This window comes from Neopelma chrysocephalum, unplaced genomic scaffold, assembly GCF_003984885.1.
Source record: "Neopelma chrysocephalum unplaced genomic scaffold, ASM398488v2 Primary Assembly neopelma1_361, whole genome shotgun sequence".
NCBI classification, from domain to species: Eukaryota; Metazoa; Chordata; class Aves; order Passeriformes; family Pipridae; genus Neopelma; species Neopelma chrysocephalum.
In genome coordinates, this window is record NW_020898025.1 from 220514 (window position 1) to 238296 (window position 17783).

A 17783-nucleotide genomic window follows, 5' to 3' on the forward strand; every position below is an offset into this window, starting at 1 on the left:
GGGGCTCCATCTCCCACAGGCTAATTAATTAAGTCAGAAGGTGCTCTCAAGTTATAGTCAAAACTTGTACATTTTATTCCCAATTCACAGGGTTATTTGCACAGATGGAACACAAAACTCAAGAAGAAAGGATGTGGATGAATAAAACATCAGCATCTTTGATCAAACACACTACAGGGTACAGAGTCTTCCCTTCCTACAATAGTCTCATCAGCAAGAGCATCTTTAGACAAATATTATAGCAATGGACTACAGACTTTTTTAAGCAAGTTACAAGATAAATGGAGAAAACCAGCAATTCTCAATGGGTGATTATGTCCTAAAAATGTGTCAATTTATCCCTTTGTATTTCAGAATGTTGGTCTGCACCAGCCCTGGCAAACCCGGCAGCACTGAGGGCTCCACTGCCCTTCTCTGAGCACTCCGGGCTGTGCCCCCAGACTGAACAGTCAGGAAAAAAAGCTCTGTCCGAGCAGAGAGCTCAAAGTAACATTTAAACGGAAAAATTCCACTTCCAATAAAACCATGATACTGTACATTAAACATCTTGAAAAGACATAGAAAGGATAACATTGAGCTTTCAGAGACCAGTCTATCAAGAGTCCCTAATTAAACACCCAGCTACTTAACCACTAAATTGAAGAGTTTTAATTACCAGTTGGGTGCATGGACTTAAGGTGAAAAAGAAGTTCCAATAGAGCCTTCTATGACTGCTGCCACCCATCGATTTGCTGCAGATACTTTAGAGCACAGCCATTATTTCAGCAGAATATTATTGGTTTTTTACACACTACTTCAATTCTACAAATTTCGCAGGAATGACAAAAATCTAGTTTACCACAGAAAAAAAAAACGCAATTCCCACCGTTCTTGAGACTCCAAAAGAAAGATGCCTAGACATGATCTTTTGTAGCCTGCAATGTTCTTGCATTCCAGCTGTGCATAACCTGCAGGAAGCTTGCACAAGACAGGCTCCTGCTTTTTTTAGGGCAGGACTAGGATACCTGCATCAAGGAAGGGAGATGTTATCTAGATGGGCTGTGGCTTGACTTGCATGAATGCATAAACATTCCCTGCCCTTTTGGCCACATCCTGCTAACTCGTCCCCAACTGAAAGGCCCACAGAACAGCTTCTTCACAATTTTTCCATGGGAGCAAGAACTAGGACAACATCTTTATTCATGCACTCTTGAAACATCGTGGGTTTGTGTTCGGCTTTTCTGGCTTGTTCATATACACAAGTCAAGTCAAAGTTTAGTCCTACCTCTGGGAGAGAAAGAAAGAACCATCAGAACTGGCAGACACTACATTATACTTGCAATGAACTGGATTTTCAAAACAAAAAAAAAAATTAAACTGTGCTATACATAAATGTTGAGGCACACAATATAAGGACATGCTGACACAATAGTAAATAGTTACTGTTATTCTGCAGTCTCAAATCACTCAGCCTGGGCTCAGAGATGTTCTCCTCCCACTGATCCAGCTCTAATCCCAGCTGGACCAACGTGAGCATAAACGACCTTGCAGGTCCCTGACAGAAACAAACCCCACCACAGTCATGAAGACCCCTTTTAAACAGGATTTAGTCATGAAGACCACACAGATAAAGCTGAAAAGGGTGGGGAGTTCTGCTCTTACAAGCAGAAAGCTGCAGGATAATTCACAGCTCAGCTTACACAGTGTAAGAGTGTATCAAACTAATTAAGTGCTTTACAGAGCGTTTTTTTTCTTTGAGTGGTAGAACCTCCTGCAGTGCCAGGAGGCAGCTCCATCTCTGAATGTCACCAGCAAAGCTTTGTCACCTCCCACAGAACCACTGCTGGCGCCAGTTTTGATATGGCAACTATAAATTGATAAGGTGACACTATAAATTTGATTCTATTAGCACCTTCAGTTGTTGCTTTTATGTAGTTCATAACCCGGCTAATAATATCTGAATTATAACCATAGGACAAGTTCATCCACAATAATGACAGTTAATGGTAAATACAGTTCAATATATTAGACTAAAACTTATGCTTATCATTCTCATTTTGTCTCGTACCCCTTTAAAAATGTGAAATGACATTTATTCAGATATTAAATGATAAATTCCTGCCTTTACTGAAATACCATAGGAAGGATTTTACTCCATAAGGGGTGCATAGCTCTATTCCTAACCATGCTTTGGAGTCAAATTCTAAAGCTACAATAATTCCAGTGGATCAGTATTTCCTTCATTTTTTTATTACAGCATGTTTGCTAAATTTACAGCAAGCAGAAAATAAGCTGGGTCTGTAGTTATTTTGATCAAAACATCGATGTTTTAAAGGTAGTACACAATATTTGTTAAAAAGAACATATAAAAATACCTTTTTAGAAGCCTCTATAAGAAAGGAAATACAAAGTTTAATCCCACAACTTTCCTCTGCTAGAGCTGCACGCTACTGCTACAGTTTTAAATAGACTTTTTGCTGTTTTTAAACTATACATCCAGGAAAGTCTACAAAATTAAAGGAACGTGCATATAAATGATTGCATAGCAGAACATGAACATTAACTGCAAACAGTAAATAAAAAGTTAGAAATACTATCAAACGTACAAAGATTCTACGATCAAACCCCTAAAGCACGTTCCAAATACTCCAAAGCCATCTGCACTTTTTTAAAGGCCCTGCTGAAACACTAAACCCAAACCCTAAAACATTTCTCTAAAAAGGAACTTTTGGAAATCAATGTCTTTATATGCTACGACATCAGACAGTGAGGAACACTAAATGTTTGATGCTGGCTTTTGAAAGTAAATAGAAAAAAAAAAAAACGCCAAAAGCCATTTCCATAACAAAGGATCTTGCCTTCTAGAGAAATACTGGTGAGATTACACACTGGGTTTGTTATTTTTCACATTCATTTTTCTAAATATACTGTATTAGTGATAAACTACATAGCTAGAGATGCAGCTCTTGTTCATATCCAACTCCAAACGTTTGTTCTGAAGTAAACCAAAATCTTGTAACCAAACCACTATCAATTCTGAGGAAGGAGTGATTCAGACTTGCTTGACCAACTGCTTTTTGCTGTGTAAAAGCAAGCCTGGTTACCCAGGAAGAGAGATGGCTACGGTTTGATACCTATGAATACACCAACTAACCACAGGAGTCATTGGCATAAAAGTTTAGTTCTTATATACTGTACACACACAACTCGAAACAATCTACTTGTATCTAACAGCAGGAAAACTAAGCAATTTTATGGTTAACTGCTCACTAAAATTTAGAATAGATACAAAAACTGCATAAAATGTACATACAACCTAATATTCAGTTGCTCTGCCGTTTGCTGAAATCTGAATTTGATTTTCCATTTCAAGGTGGGTTTTTCTCCCCCCTCCTCACACCTTTAGTAGCAGCCGGGCCAAAGGCAGTGAAGCCTCTGTCCCGACACGTCACGACACTGCACAGTCCAACTCTCTCCCCTTGTTGTACATGCAATGTCAGTACCATCTCTCCAGGGTTAAAGAGAAATCTCCAAAATATCTCTCCAAAGGGCTCCAGTTACCACCCTACTGGTGCTGGTGGGCACGGAGAACACCGAAACCTGCCCCGGAGCCACGGGAACAAACTGCCAGGCTGATTTCCCAGCAGCCAGTGTTGCACTACAACTGTCCAGTTTTCTGTTCTCTCACAAAGTTTAGCGTCAAAAGAACCAGTTAAACAGTTGGTTTAACTGCTCAGCACAAACTGGTACCAATTTCTCTATGGGTGTGACATTTGTAAAAGGACAATGTTGCAAGTTACGATCAATCGACTCATCACCAATATCTAAGCATTAAAAATGCAAATCTTTACAAAAATATACATAGAGACACCACAACCAAATCAGTAGCTGCCCATGACATGTAACCAAGTGGACATTCTCTCTCCCTCTCTCTCTCTCCCTTTCTCTCTCTGTGGCTTCTCAACACTGTTTTAATTTTAACCATTGTCGGCTACAGGGAAAACTGACAAAGAAAATATTTTTTAGCACTGTTGCAACATCATATTCCTGATAATTTAAGTAAACTGAACTGTGTGTAAATGAATCTTACATGCCTAAACCAACATGGATACACTGTTAGTGGCCACTGGACTTGGGACTAGTCCAAGACCTCGATCTGGATTTTGACCTAGATCTAGAATGTGATCTTGACTGGGATTTGGATCTAGCTGGTTCTTTTTTTCTCGACTCCTTCTCATATCTTGAGCTGGACTTATAGTGTGTTTTAGAATCTGTTTTAGAGGTGCCTCTAGATTTGGTGTGAGATGCAGACCTAGACCGTGATTTAGCCTTCATTTCTTTCTTGGGCTGTGACTTGGATCGTGATCTTGAATTGGACTTAGATCTTGAAAAAGATCGATTGCGGTGTTTGAACCTATCAGAATAAAGGGGAGAGAGGAGATTTGAATGTAAAAACACTATTCTTACACATCTAGTACATCAAAAATTGTTTACCGTTTTTGCAGGAGAAACTTTTTTTTTTTTTTAAACCTATAGTTAAAGGAATACAGTGATCTAGCTTTCAATTCAAAGGGTGTAAAAAGTGTTTTACCTATCATTGTCCGAATGGCTTCTGCTACGACGAGGTCTCCCCGTAGGTCTACTGCTAAAAAGGTACATCAGAAAAAGTAAACGGTGACAAATACCTATGCAGATACACAAATGCTTCATAAATTAATTTTCAAGCTGTGCATTTTGAAATTATTCTCCCATGAAGCACAGAGCCATTTCATTCACTGCCTCTGATCTGATGCAGCATGCAAGATATGCAACTCCCACAGGTTACTCCCACGCCAGAAAAGGATTATTCACAATTTTATAACAATTAAACAGTCAATGTGGTGTTTCTCCTCCAGCAGGCTGCTGTGCAGCTGAGGCCAAACACACACTACACACTTACTTTCTGGGACTATAGGATCTTCTATAGCTGTAATCAAAGGAACGACTCCTAGACCGTCTCCTCTCGTAACTCCGACTCCGGGATCGCCTGTATCTGTCATAGTCATCGTAACGAGAGGAACTGTACAGGTTTCTCCCTTCCTTGGCTTTCATTTGATTTGGTGCTGTAAAAAATAGCAATATTGAAGTTGAAAAAGATGCCCTAGTTTCCCCCTTAGTGACTAATCCATATATCTGGTGTTTAGCAAACGCTCATTTGTGATTCTATCAGAGATGTTTACGAAAGGACACGAGAGGCCACTTCATGCTGCTTTAACCACTGGACAAAAATTAATGTAGCCTCGTGGGCATTATAAATCTAGAAAAAAAACAAACAACCCCCCCCTCAAAAACAGTAAGAAAGGACTAATGCTCCATAAAACCAGAACACAGAACTGGCAGAGGTGATTTCAGGCCAGCTGGAAACTGGTATCTCAGGTCAAACCCATGACTGAGACATTCTAACATTCCTGAATTTACCCAATGAGTGAAAGCTAACAGGGAATTAATTAAACACTCATTTTCCTGATTACACAGCACCAGGCATCACACCTGATCCACAGCTTTCTTTAATGATTAAAAGCCAGCTTATATGGAGGCATCAGTGGATGCCACACAAAGAGAAGTTTGATTCCAAAAGGACCCCCCAGTAAAACAATGCACATTCAATCTGTAGCTTAGTTATTAAAGTAATTAAGAATGAATGAACTTATTAGTGTTCCATTGTATTTCCTCTAAACAGCACAGCTCTCTTTTCTTCGTATCAAATCCCACTCTCATTCAAACCCAAAGACCATGCTCTAAGTATTTTAAACATCCCACACTGTAACAACCACTGTACTAAATGCCTTTAATTTTTATGCTTAAGTGCTGCTGCTTACAACACTAAGGGAGATTTAGTTAATGTTGTTCAGAAGCTTATTAGAAATCCCAGTGTTTATACACAGGACAGAAACTTGTCCTTTAGAGTGTAAAATTTCCATTGACTTCAATAAAGTTAATTGTGTGTATCTGAGGGAAAACTGGACAGTCAGGTTGTTTCTCTGAGAGCTGTAACTAAAGATCTTTAAGGTACTTTTATTCTCAAGCACCACACAAGTATTACAGTCCTGGTTTATTTAGATCAGCAGGTTTGTGCCAGGTTTACCAAGAGCATGTTTTAGTTTTACATAATATCTGTACCTCCCTGCAAATTAAGACTATGTACACAAAAAACAGATTTAGAAGACCTAAGTTCTCTTTACAGTTATCTGTTCAGAAAAGTAGGATTCTGTTCCATGTTGAACTGAGATAACCTTGAAATTTACTTTTATCCTGAAACCAAATGGAAATGAACACATTACCTGAATCCTGGAAATCACAGAGAACTGCACAGAATGACTGTGGTAAGTGACTGTTGCACTTAGTTATCTGTTTATAACTAAAACGAGTCATTAACAGTTACTGGATAAAAAGCAAAAACATCCACGTGCTATTTATATACAAGTCAGAACATATCAGAACAACCAGTAACACATGTAATGCTGCCTGGTGCTAAAATTAAGGGTAAAATCACAGTGTGATGAAACACAAGGCACTTACTCTTCCGATCCCCCTGTGCAAACTGGATTTCTATTTGCCTTCCACAAATCCACTTTCGATCCAAATTATGGAGAGCATCCTCTGCATCACGGACATCTTCGAATGTGGGGAGTGTTAAGGTACTTGGGAATTTGAGCAGTTTACACATTTGGTATTTAAAATAAAAATAAAAATCAGTTATTTTCTAATTTCACAGGCGGCTTTTTTTCAAGTTCTTTTGTCATGCTACGCTACGCACTAGTGAATTATTTTTTTTAATTAACCACCAGCTGAGAACTCCTGTAATAAAATTAAACTCTCATAATATGACCATGAACTTATCCATCAGCAAGCAGTTGCTATGTGATACTCTAACTTTTCTCTTCTCCCACTTGTACTTATGTAATGAAAATAAAGGTATCCTTTTCCAAATACACTTATTAATAGTCATTTAGTTCTCTCCACTGCACTGAGTTTATTAAAATTAAAGCCTATTCCTAAATTATGTTGGACGTACCAACAGTAAATATCAACGTTAGAACTGGGATAAAGCTTTACCAAAGTGGTTTTAAATTTATGTGTGTACAGACCTTGCCCAGGCTGAGGTAAGAGCAGACCCTGCCAGCCCTGCACTGTCAGTCAGGGCCAACGTGCAGGGTCACACATTCATTTTCAGGCTGGAATTTTCACCTGCTCCAGCTACGGGACCCAAAACAACGGGTTCCCTTCTCCTCGAGGCAACTCAGTTCTCAGCAGCATCAGCTCTGCAGAAGATAAACTGCCCTGCTGGAGCATCTCCCTCGATAAACCCGATTTCATTCAGACCACAGTTACAGGAGCACTCACAAGAGAAATATTACAGGTTTTGTCAATGGACTAAACCAGAATAATTCATCAAATTACTGCTTACATGACAGACAGAAGAAAAACTGTTATTCTGTAGGATACATCAGGTATGACTCCTTTAATCTTGGCCACCATTCAACTTCATCTTGACCTTTAACTCTTTAAGTGCTTGTCAGAAGGACTTGTCATGAGATGCTTGGCCAAAAATGACAGATGGCTTTATCTTTTACTTTGAAAAACAACCTTTTCCCCCTTTTGTAGATAAAGCGAAGCTTTGTCTCCCATTATGGCTTGTCCTTCTTCCAGCTTTTCTTTATTTTTTCTTTTCCCAAACTCTCCCTTCTCTTCAAGCCTGATCCTTAAGAGGTCTTTGGCTTGTCTACTTGCCTTAATTGTTGAACTCTACTCTAAAGGTTCTTTCATGCTTTCTCTTTGGGGTCGCCATTACTGTACAGCTTTACATTCTGAGGCAACAACAGAGGACAGCAAATTAGGGGACAATATTAAAGAAAGAAGTTCACCTAATTTTTTATACAATCTGATTTTGATCAAGTGATTCCAGTTTCCATTTGTTAAATTAACAATATAGTATATTGGAATACCAGCCACATTTTGCTAAGCACAACTTTACTTACACACCAGCGATAATTAAAACGTGGCAGACAATTTTGAGTCAGTGATAAATTTGCATTTAAATCATATAATATTAATTTCAGTGACATAAGCAAGCTTTTATATTACTGGACTTGATTTAAGTTTTGCAAAAAAGGCAAAGAACAATTGAGAGAAGTTAATCTTCAAAAATAACGAAACACCACGACATAAGTAAGACACTTATTAGATACAACACAAAAGTAAACTGCTTTTTCATTTAGATTGGTTACCTCTTACACAAACTTGAATTTCAAACTTCAACACCCCTCACTAATGAGCCATCTGAAGAAAGGATATTGAACATAAGCAAATCCTCTGGGACGGCGAGTGTAGAAGTCAAGTGGAACGTAAACATCAACTATAGGCCCATAACGACCAAATTCACGGCGCAAATCTTCAGACCTGGAACATCACAAACAGCTTATATGGTTTTTCCACTGTTTAAAGTGTTATGAAACATCCACCAAATTTAAAAAAATAAAAATAAAATCAATATGACCAACTCTGATTTTTGGCAGTTGGGAGAGGAGGAAAGTAGCAAAACATTTTGGGAGGGGAAAAAAAGTGTTTGAGCAATTCAGTGTTGGGAGAACACTGGGATTCTCTGAATCACCCAAGACTCAGGATGCTCAAGATATACCCTGGCAGTTGGAAACCAGCCTCCAGCATAACTCAAAGAAAAAGTATCAACTGAGGAGTGATGCACATCAGTTAATTCAAAGCAGGAGGTACCAGCAAAGGTTGGCAGAAAGCGGAAAAAAAAGGACTGTTAAGAATTATTATTATTCAAGTACCTCACGTAGCTCAACAGTCATTTTGCAACACCCAAACATCAATTATAAGATCCAAATAAACATTACAAGAATAAACCAGTCACCCAAACTCATTTGCATAGAATAATCAATACTTACAACCACATCAAATAGAACAGATCTCGAGTGAGCAACTACTCATGCCCTCAGGACAGTTTTTCCAAGGAATTGGCTTTAGAGATCTGGGACAAAACCGTCCAAGTGCAACTATCCCTGGAACAACCACTCTGTCCTCAACAGAGAAGTTTCTTAATCACATCAGCTTCTTTACATGTATTTTTGTGACATTTGAGGACAAAAACCTGTATGAGAAAGACTAATATAATACCATATTTAGAGGGTTTAGGGAGTTACTAATGGTTTTTTAGTATTTTTACATTTCTCTTTCTCATCAGTTGCGAAACAAATCTCCACATAGTCAGTGCTGGCAGAAGGGAACTACAACAACCAGCACTGAGATCTCACAATGAAACCACCTCCAGGAACACTGAGCTACATAATCACAAGCTTATGGTGAAGCCTCAACAGGATCCACATCATTTTAAAGAATTTGGAAGTAATCGCCCTCTTCAACTGTTCTTACAGTAAATTAAACGACTGGAATGAGAAAATTCATGCAAAAAAAAAAAGAAAAAAAGTTTATTTTGAAGCTATTTACACTTTTGATCACAAGGTTCCTTATTCATTCCATTCCACCGTGCCCACGCTGCTGTTATTTGCTGAGCAACTTTGATACAAGTCGTCCAGGCAGAGAGTTGGAAAACTTGCATTTTGTAAAATTACGTCTCCCAAGGGACTTCTATAAAAATTCTACAAAAAATCAACAACACGGGAGTGCTCTGACACGGGCACTCCGCACCAAAATGCTCTATAAGTGTCCCACAACTGACAACGCTAAAGGAACACGATAAACTGCAAAAGAGGAATGGAGATAACTAGCAGCTTACTGAAAACACCTAAATAAGATCCCGTGTGATACGCACTTCGAGATTATTTTAATTCCCCGTGAGGAGTTCTCTCACCGCACGTTCTTAGTCCTCACGGGGTCTCGCTACAACGCGGTTATAACGGAGAACAAGCGCCGCTTCCCCCGCTCCGTCCTGGGCATTTAACGCAGGAACATTCCACCTGAACCGCCCGCGGTTCCCGCACTAACGGAACCGGCCACGCCAGGCATTTTGGGGCATAAACGCGCTATTTCCCCACAATCTAACTACAACGCTGCCTTTTCAAGAAGAGCATTCTCAGCTTCAGCGGGGCAACATCCCGCCTGGAATCTCCCGCTCAGCGGCGGGTGCGGGAGTCTCCACTTTCTCGCGGCCCAGCTTTGTTCTGGAAGGCGCTGTTTGGGAAAACGGGATCCTCGTGGAGAAGGCGGGGAGCGGGCAGCACCGCGAGGAGCGCAGCGAAATGGACGGCAGGGAGAGAGGAGGGAGGGAGACAGGAATGCGGGGGGAGAGAGCGAGCGGGCCGGGCTCGCCGCGGGGGGACCCCTGCGCGCGCGGCCTAGCGAGCCCGCCAAAGCCTGCGCGAGCCCCCGCTCCGCCCCCACTCACCGGGTGTCGTCGGCCACGTTCCGCACGAAGAGCGAGGTGTTGGGGGGCCGCAGGTAGCGGGACATGTCGGCGTCGGCGGTGAGGGGGAGGAAGGAAGGAAGGAAGGAGGGAAGGAGGGAGGGCGGCGCGGCCCGGGCGCGGCGGGAGCGGCTGAGGCGAACTGAGGGGAGCTGCACCGCCCGCCCGCCCGCGCGCCGCCTCTCGCGAGACTTCCCGCGCGCGCGGGGGCTTCCGGCGAGAGCGGAGCGCGGCGCCAAAACCTGCCCCCTCTCCCTCGGTGTGGGCCGCTCCGCGCATGCGCAGAACTCGATCTCCCCCCCTTCGCCACGGGCGGGAGCGCGCGGTCCCGCGCCTCGGCGCGCGCTGCGCGTGCGCGGTCCGCTCCCCGCGCGCCGGGCCGCGAGCGCTCGCATTTCCCGCCGAAAAGGAGGAGAGGTGGGAGCTGAGGGCAAGATGGCGGCGGAGCCCACCCGTGAGGGGAGAGGGGGCTCCGCAGCTGCCTCAGGGCGCCACGGCCCCCCTCCTGTGCGCTCATATGTACTCCTGTGTGCTTCTGTGTACTGCTGTGCACTCATGTGTACTCCTGTGTGCTCTGTGGTGCTCCTGTAATATATGTACTCTGTATACTCCTCTGTGGACTCCTGTGCACTCCTGTGTGCTCCTGTAATATGTCCTCCTGTGTACTCCTGCACCACAAACTGAGACGGCTTCAACCTACAGCCCTCTTCCCTCACTCTTGAGCCACTCGAGCTCCCCTTGAGCCACTTCACGCAGCGCAAAGGATTGCAGTTCTCTGGCCCTCATTACCCACAGTGAGCCCCGGGAGTTTTTATCGTACTGTTGCAAAATGTAGAAGAAATTCTTTGCAGGGAGAGTCATCAGACATTGGAATGGGCTGCCCATCTAGGTGGAGGATTCACCATCCCTCGACTTGTTTAAGAAGAGGCTGGATGTGGCACTCAGTGTCGTGGTCTAGTAGGTAAGGTGGTGTTAGGTCAAAGGTTGGACTCCATGATCTCAGAGGTCTTTTCCAACCTAGTTAATTCTGTGATTCTGTAATATGTAAAAATTTTCTTAGAAAGGGATGTTCTTTGATGTTTGGTCTTCATATACTTTTCATGCCTAATCAGCAAAAAGGGAGATTTAATCTGAAACAGAGCAGCCAACAAGCTCCATGTGTCAAAAAACCAAATTCCTTGTTGGCAGAATTGCCTTGTTAAGGTTTAGGGCTGGATGTACTTCAGTGATCTCAGACCTAGGGGGAGGTTAACAGAGCTTGGGGAGGAGGATGTACCAGTGATAGTGGACACAAGGAATGCTGAATTTATGGGCCACAAGGACATCTGGCAGAACTCCCAAGATAAGGAAGAAACTAATAAAGACAGCAACTGTGCTGAAATCAGATCTTATTTCTTACCACCCTCGTGTGACTCACCACGTACAGGAGGAGAAATGGCAGATCTGTGACCAAACTCTCACAGGATTTGATGAAGGGTTCAATGAAGTGTGTTTGCATTTCATGTGAGGGATTTTCATCAAACTGCTGCTGGGGACTGAAAGACTTGGAGTTGTTTCAGCCCTGATGTCTGCCACTAGTGGATTTTCACTTTTTTCTTTAATATTCATGAATGAAAACTGGTGGGTGGACATTGCTGTTCATATCCTGGCAATCTCACGCTCAGAATTGCACGGGTTTTACAGTTTTTGAATGACAGATGAAGTTCAGTCACACACACAGGAGATGTGTGTCAGCTATATACACAACTCTTCCAAAAAAACCAAAAAAGGAGTTTATGGTGGTTGTACACTCAGTGGTCTGTTCAGGACTCTGCAGAAAAGAGATGGGGGTCTCTGAATTTTTAGTAGTTTCAAATTAAAATGGGTTAATATCAGTTAAAGTTCTATACAGGATTAGTTTGTTTTTAGCGTGTGGTATCTACAATCTATAACTTGATAAATCACCTCTGTGTTCCAGTTGTCATTGATTGAGGTTGAATAGATGTTGAGTTTGCCAGGCAGAACGTGCCAAGCGTGCTGGGAATATTTAGGTAGGTACTGAACCAAAATAACACTTTCATGTTTCTTTTCAAAGCAAACACATATATACACATTTTGCTTTAATGTCATCAAAGCAAATCCCTGTTGTACTGTAACAAGCTTTAAATGAGTAATGAATGATCTCTGCATTGGTTTAGAAATCAACCCAAAGTGTCTTGTATTTTCTATCCTATAATTTATAGACACAGCATTTGATCAGTGTTCTGTGAAGTTACTGTTGGAAAACCACGTTGTGTGTTTGGTTTCAGGGTGTAGTTTGCAGCAGTTACCCAGCAACTCCCAAACAATGGTGGCGAGCTCTTGGATGGCTTTTTGCAGCACTGGTGCTTTAAAGCAGCCTCCTCCTCCTCCTCCTCCTCCCTGAATTTTACCAGCCTTGATTTCTGTGCTGTTGATCTTATTTCTGTGCAACTCTCCCATGGAATTTAATTCTGGCTGCAGAAGTCTGCTTAGCATTAGAACTGCCTGGGAAGCAAAATGAACACAATGATCCTTTATGCCAGTAACACTCCCCATGAGAGCAGCCTTATCCCAGAATAAGAATACACTTCCCAAAGTTGCTTGTACCACATTGTAAGTGTTACTAACTTAAACACAGCCTCCCCCTCACAAACTGCTCTTCCAGCACGGGAACATGTACACTCAGCACTCTTAATTGGAATGGAACGTCTCCATGAGGCTTTTAAGTGGCAGAATCAGTCCAGGAGCTTTTTTTCATGGAGATCTTACACCCGAGACCAACTCTAAGAAACTTGTATAAGTATGAAATGGGGCTGCTGACATAATAGCAGGGAACAGAGAAATGGTTCCAGGCACAGGTCCTGTGCATTTTATACTTCAGTAGAGACACAGAGTCTGAACAAAACAAGTCTGGTTTACTTGAGCTTCACAAACTGGGACCGTGACAAGATCCTGAGAGTTCGTTGAAAACTGGGAGAATTTTTAATTCTCTTTGCTCTTGTAGTGCCTCATTTTCTTGTTAATTGTACTCATATGCAGTTCAGTGTAGGAACAGCCACCCTATTATTACTTTGTAATTGTTAATGACTGTTAAATACATCACAGCTTTTAAAATACTACTCTTTTGATTCCTGTGATGTGGTGCAGATCAGCTCCACAAATGTCTGCTTGTTCTTTGCTGGCCAGGTTATAGAGAAAGTGGTTTAGTAGAAGACTAAACTTTATTAGACACAGGAACTAAAGCTGAATATGTTTGGTGAGTATGTAAGAAATCAAGAAGCATTTATATAGCTTTTGTCTGCTGGCAAGGATTATTGTGATTAACTGGAACATCATGATTTTTGTCCAGGTTTGGTTGTCTGGGAGGCAAACTTCTGTCACTGAGTACAGAAGGGATCTGTGAGAGCACTCAGGGAAAACAGTCCTGTAATAGTAAGAAGTGATGCAGGTGTGAAAGGAGAGCAGAAATCATAATTATTTCCTGTCCTGTTTTTTCAGATAACAAAGATCACACCTTGTGGAAAGTGCACTTTATTTTAGGTATGTAGAGATATCACAAAAGAGATGGTCTGTCTTTAGACTTTCTTGCTTCTTCTGACCAGTGTTACTCCACCAGATGTTATAGTCTGTAGAAGACAAATATACATAATTTGTTTTCCACTTAGACTTTAGGAAATCTATTTATAGCTAAGTGACATTTCTGTAGTTAATGTATAAATCCATCTTAGTCCACAGGAAAATACATTCACAACACCTGCCTATAAATATAACATTCATACCAGGGAAAAATGTTTACAGTACCAGACCTGAAGACAGAAAATCTAAATATAAATGCCATCATCAACTCCATTCTATTGCTGTCTTGCTTACTTAATGTTAAAAAAGTAGTTTTCTAACTCAAATGTTATTATATTCCTTTGGACCTTATACCCTCTAAGACCTGAGGAAATTGTGTGTCCAAACCATATAACTTTTATGGAATTAGTTGTGCTCCTTGGATCCATCTTTACCCAAGGGGACACTTCATAGAAGCCCATTGAACTTCTCTGTAGAGCAAAGCTCTTTGTCAGCACTAAATAATTTAGAGCTAAAGAACTTTGAAGAATTGGGGTGGAACGAGGGCACTGTAAATGTTCAGGTTTGACTCAGCCCTTACTGTCCTTTCAGAGGTGCTGCTGGAGCCAAAGCTGGGGGGGGACACAGTGCTGTGGTAATCCAGGGAATTTATAAGGAGTCTTCCTGCAGCTCAGCAGCTAAAACCCTTCACACTTCAGTGCCTGGAATTGGCCCCAGGGTTGTAATTAATAAAGGGATTTGTTGAGCAGGATGTGTTAAATGTAAGAGCAATATCTAAAGGAGAATCACCTGCATTGGTTTTAATAAGAAAAATGTATAATAAAGAATACTAATAGTGTTTCCCACTATCTGGTTGGTTTGATATATTTAAATTCTGTACTCCCATATGTAGGCACTGTAAGGAATTCTGCAAGTAATGTAATTTTGGGGCCAGGATTTTGAGCCTACACTAAGAGCTAATCAACCTTTTTTCCATCAGCATTTTCCTCAATGTTCTTACTTGTATTATTTTCTAACACTTACCTCCACCATTTCATTTCCTTTAACTTCTTGCTCGTGAGAGAATTTATCTGATTTGCACACAAGCTTCCCATTGACCAAGTTCACAGTGCACTGTTGGAACACAGATTTTGGAACTCAATTAGAATTAGCACAGGACCAGCAAATAGAAAATAAACAATACTGATGTTTCCTATTCACATCTGCTGATTTAAACGGGAGACCACAGCATTTGAATGGGAGTTTTAGGAGAAACATTTCTGCTGGTTGAAGGGATAGAAATGTTTGCTAATGGAAATGGTACAAACAAGTTTCATTCACATGGAAACTGAAGTGCAGGGGTGAAGAAAGAGGTGCCCCATTCCTGAAATCCATTTACCTTGAGCTTCCTGCCATCCATCGTGGTGATGTCGGCCTCTTTGCCGAGTGTGAAGGAGTTAGTTACAGATTGCTTGGGTGTTTTTGATGTCACAACAAAGTCATTTCCTTTTTGCTGTATTTCAACCACAGGCTTAATGTCTTTGGCCACTTTGATGATGTCATCTGGCAACCCTGTAAAAACAGGCAAAATGAGACTTTTTCCGTTATGGAGCAGTTGTGTTGGTGGGAAACAGCAAATTCTTTTCTCCAGTAAAGGCACAAAAGATATAAACCAATCATAGGAAGTGATGTCCAAGTTAAAAAACAAATCCTGTTGTGGATTCCTCACTCCCCTGTGGGCATTTGGCTCCATTCCTTCTAGGCTGGATAGATTTTGACATTGTATTTGTTGATGTTGTGTCAGAATATGTGTTGTTTCTGTCAGTAACATCTGGCTACATGAGGACATTTCTCCATGACAAAAACTGTGTGTTATTGTTTTCCCAGGGAGATTGGAGGTGGATCTGCCCAGACAGAGCTGCAACAGTGTGAGTACCTCAGACTCCCTTATTGGGGTGTCCCTGGCATGATTTGAGGGTGTCATGGTTAACAGGAGAGGGGCTGGTTCAGGCACCACACTGTCAGACTGGGCTCTTCTACTGGAACTGAATATTACTCTCCTGAACATCCTTTACATCTTCTTAAAAACACCAATGGGAAGGTTTTTTGGGGATTGCCAAGAAGGTAAGTGCATTTTTGTTAAAGTAGCACCTTTCAATCATAACCATGAGTGGATTCCTCACAGATGACTGACATGTTAATCACTCACAGATCACTAACCAGCTTCACACATGAGAATCACACACAATTCCTGACCAGCTATCACAGAAGTTAATCACTGGTGATTAACTGCAGAAAGGGCCTGAGTACCAGTAGCACTTTGGGAAGCTGAACATGTCATCAATAGCTTATTTCTAGTTAAATGTATTTATAGAGTTATATGTTAATCAACACAAATTCATTTCTGGCATAGCTCTTCTTTCTTGAGGAACTCATCCAACATCAAAATAGGAATTTGGGGGTTATCTGTAGCCCTTCTACACCCATTTTTATGATTTTCAGCTTCATTTCATGTCCAAATTAGATATAACAGACTAAACCAGGCAGTGGGGGAGTTTATCTTAGAAAAAAAAAGTCAAAAAAACCCAAAAGCTGTGATGCAAAGTGTGTGGTGCAAATGATCTGAGGAGGAACCAGGCACTTACCAAGAGCTTTGAGAAAGGGCTCGAGGTTCTCCTGGGCGTAGACCTGCCAGGTCCCAGCGAAGGCCATCGTGTGACACGGGGCGAGGGCTCTCCCTGCTCATTGGGATGCCATTTATGGAAGGGGAAAGGCCAGCCCCAATTGTCAGATGGCTAATTATTAACTGGGAAATAGCAATTATTAATCATTTATTTGTTCTTAATGATCATAACCTCTAGTTCGTTCTGCTCTGTGCAAAGCCTTACCTTGACGTTTGGGGTGTTGTGGGTCACTGACCCCACTTCTAATTATCCATGATTGTTGTAAAGTGTTCATTTGTATTCTTTTAGTTCACAGCTTCTCTGTTTTATACATTTTACTGTATTTTGAATAGAATTCTTCAGATAAAATGCCATAATTTACGATAGGCTGAGGTAATGACTGTCATACTGCTGGAACTTCCTAATTATCCCAATATTCTCTTGAACTTTAAATGGTGAATAGTGAATTAATAAAATCCACAGCTATTTCTTCCAAAATTGTGGGTCTCCAGTTGCTTGAGATCAGGGGAAATCATGTTAGATTGGGACATCAGTTATGATTTTATCCTGTAGATGTCAGTAATGTGCATCTAAATCTGAATTAAATTCAGTTTATTATTGCTGTTTTTCAATAAGCACTGTGTACATAGAAGACAAAAGGTAAAATAAAACATGGAACATCGCTTGGAGAGTGAATGCAGGAAGTAAACACGATGTGTTATTTTTTCTTCTCACCAGGTGCAGCAGGAATTCTCACTCATTACAGCCCTCAAATGATATTCCTTGCTGTCTGTGCAGGTGTGACTATTGATTTTGGAAGGCATTCAGTAGATTATGTATCTTGCAATTATATTGCTTAATTCAAACAGAGCCTGTATCCTGGGGGTGGGTGACCTCTCTGAGTTCGTACCTGTCACTAATTCTTCTATTTAAATAGAAAACCAACACTGAACTTTTTCTTAGAAATTCTCAATCTCCCTTTTAGTAAGTTTTAAAGAAAATTCACACACAAAGAGCCAGTTTTGTAATTACATTTACAGGATAGAATCCTGAGTAGCAAGGATGAAGTAGTGCTAGGGAATAAGGCTGTTTTTATGTGTGGAGTGTGTCCTGACTTCCCTCCCACAAACTCACTGATTTCATCATGGAGATACTCAACAGCA

At 41.2% G+C, this 17783-nt stretch overlaps 2 protein-coding genes across 6 annotated transcripts; both read right to left on the reverse strand.

The window, feature by feature from the left end:
- Positions 1 to 51: 51 nt before the first annotated feature.
- Positions 52 to 10567, reverse strand: SRSF10 (serine and arginine rich splicing factor 10). 5 transcript variants are annotated; one of them, XM_027705887.1, is made up of 7 exons: positions 10385 to 10567; positions 8314 to 8418; positions 6538 to 6641; positions 4919 to 5081; positions 4571 to 4624; positions 4292 to 4393; positions 52 to 1266 (listed from the first exon to the last, which is right to left on the reverse strand). In XM_027705887.1, the coding sequence occupies exons 1-7, from the start codon at positions 10447 to 10449 to the stop codon at positions 1248 to 1250; spliced, it is 612 nt and encodes a 203-aa protein (XP_027561688.1). In that variant the 5' UTR covers positions 10450 to 10567; the 3' UTR covers positions 52 to 1247. The 5 variants fall into 5 exon arrangements, with proteins under 5 accessions (XP_027561688.1, XP_027561690.1, XP_027561689.1 ...); XM_027705889.1 differs by lacking the exon at positions 4292 to 4393 and having other exon boundaries at positions 4571 to 4621; positions 10385 to 10561; XM_027705888.1 differs by lacking the exon at positions 4292 to 4393 and having other exon boundaries at positions 10385 to 10559.
- A 3350-nt stretch (positions 10568 to 13917) lies between these two features.
- On the reverse strand, positions 13918 to 16737 carry LOC113978776 (fatty acid-binding protein, liver). Its single transcript, XM_027705995.1, has 4 exons — positions 16603 to 16737; positions 15357 to 15529; positions 15002 to 15091; positions 13918 to 14028 (listed from the first exon to the last, which is right to left on the reverse strand). Exons 1-4 carry the CDS (start codon positions 16667 to 16669, stop codon positions 13978 to 13980), a joined length of 381 nt encoding a protein of 126 aa, XP_027561796.1. The 5' UTR covers positions 16670 to 16737; the 3' UTR covers positions 13918 to 13977.
- Between the last annotated feature and the right edge of the window lie 1046 nt (positions 16738 to 17783).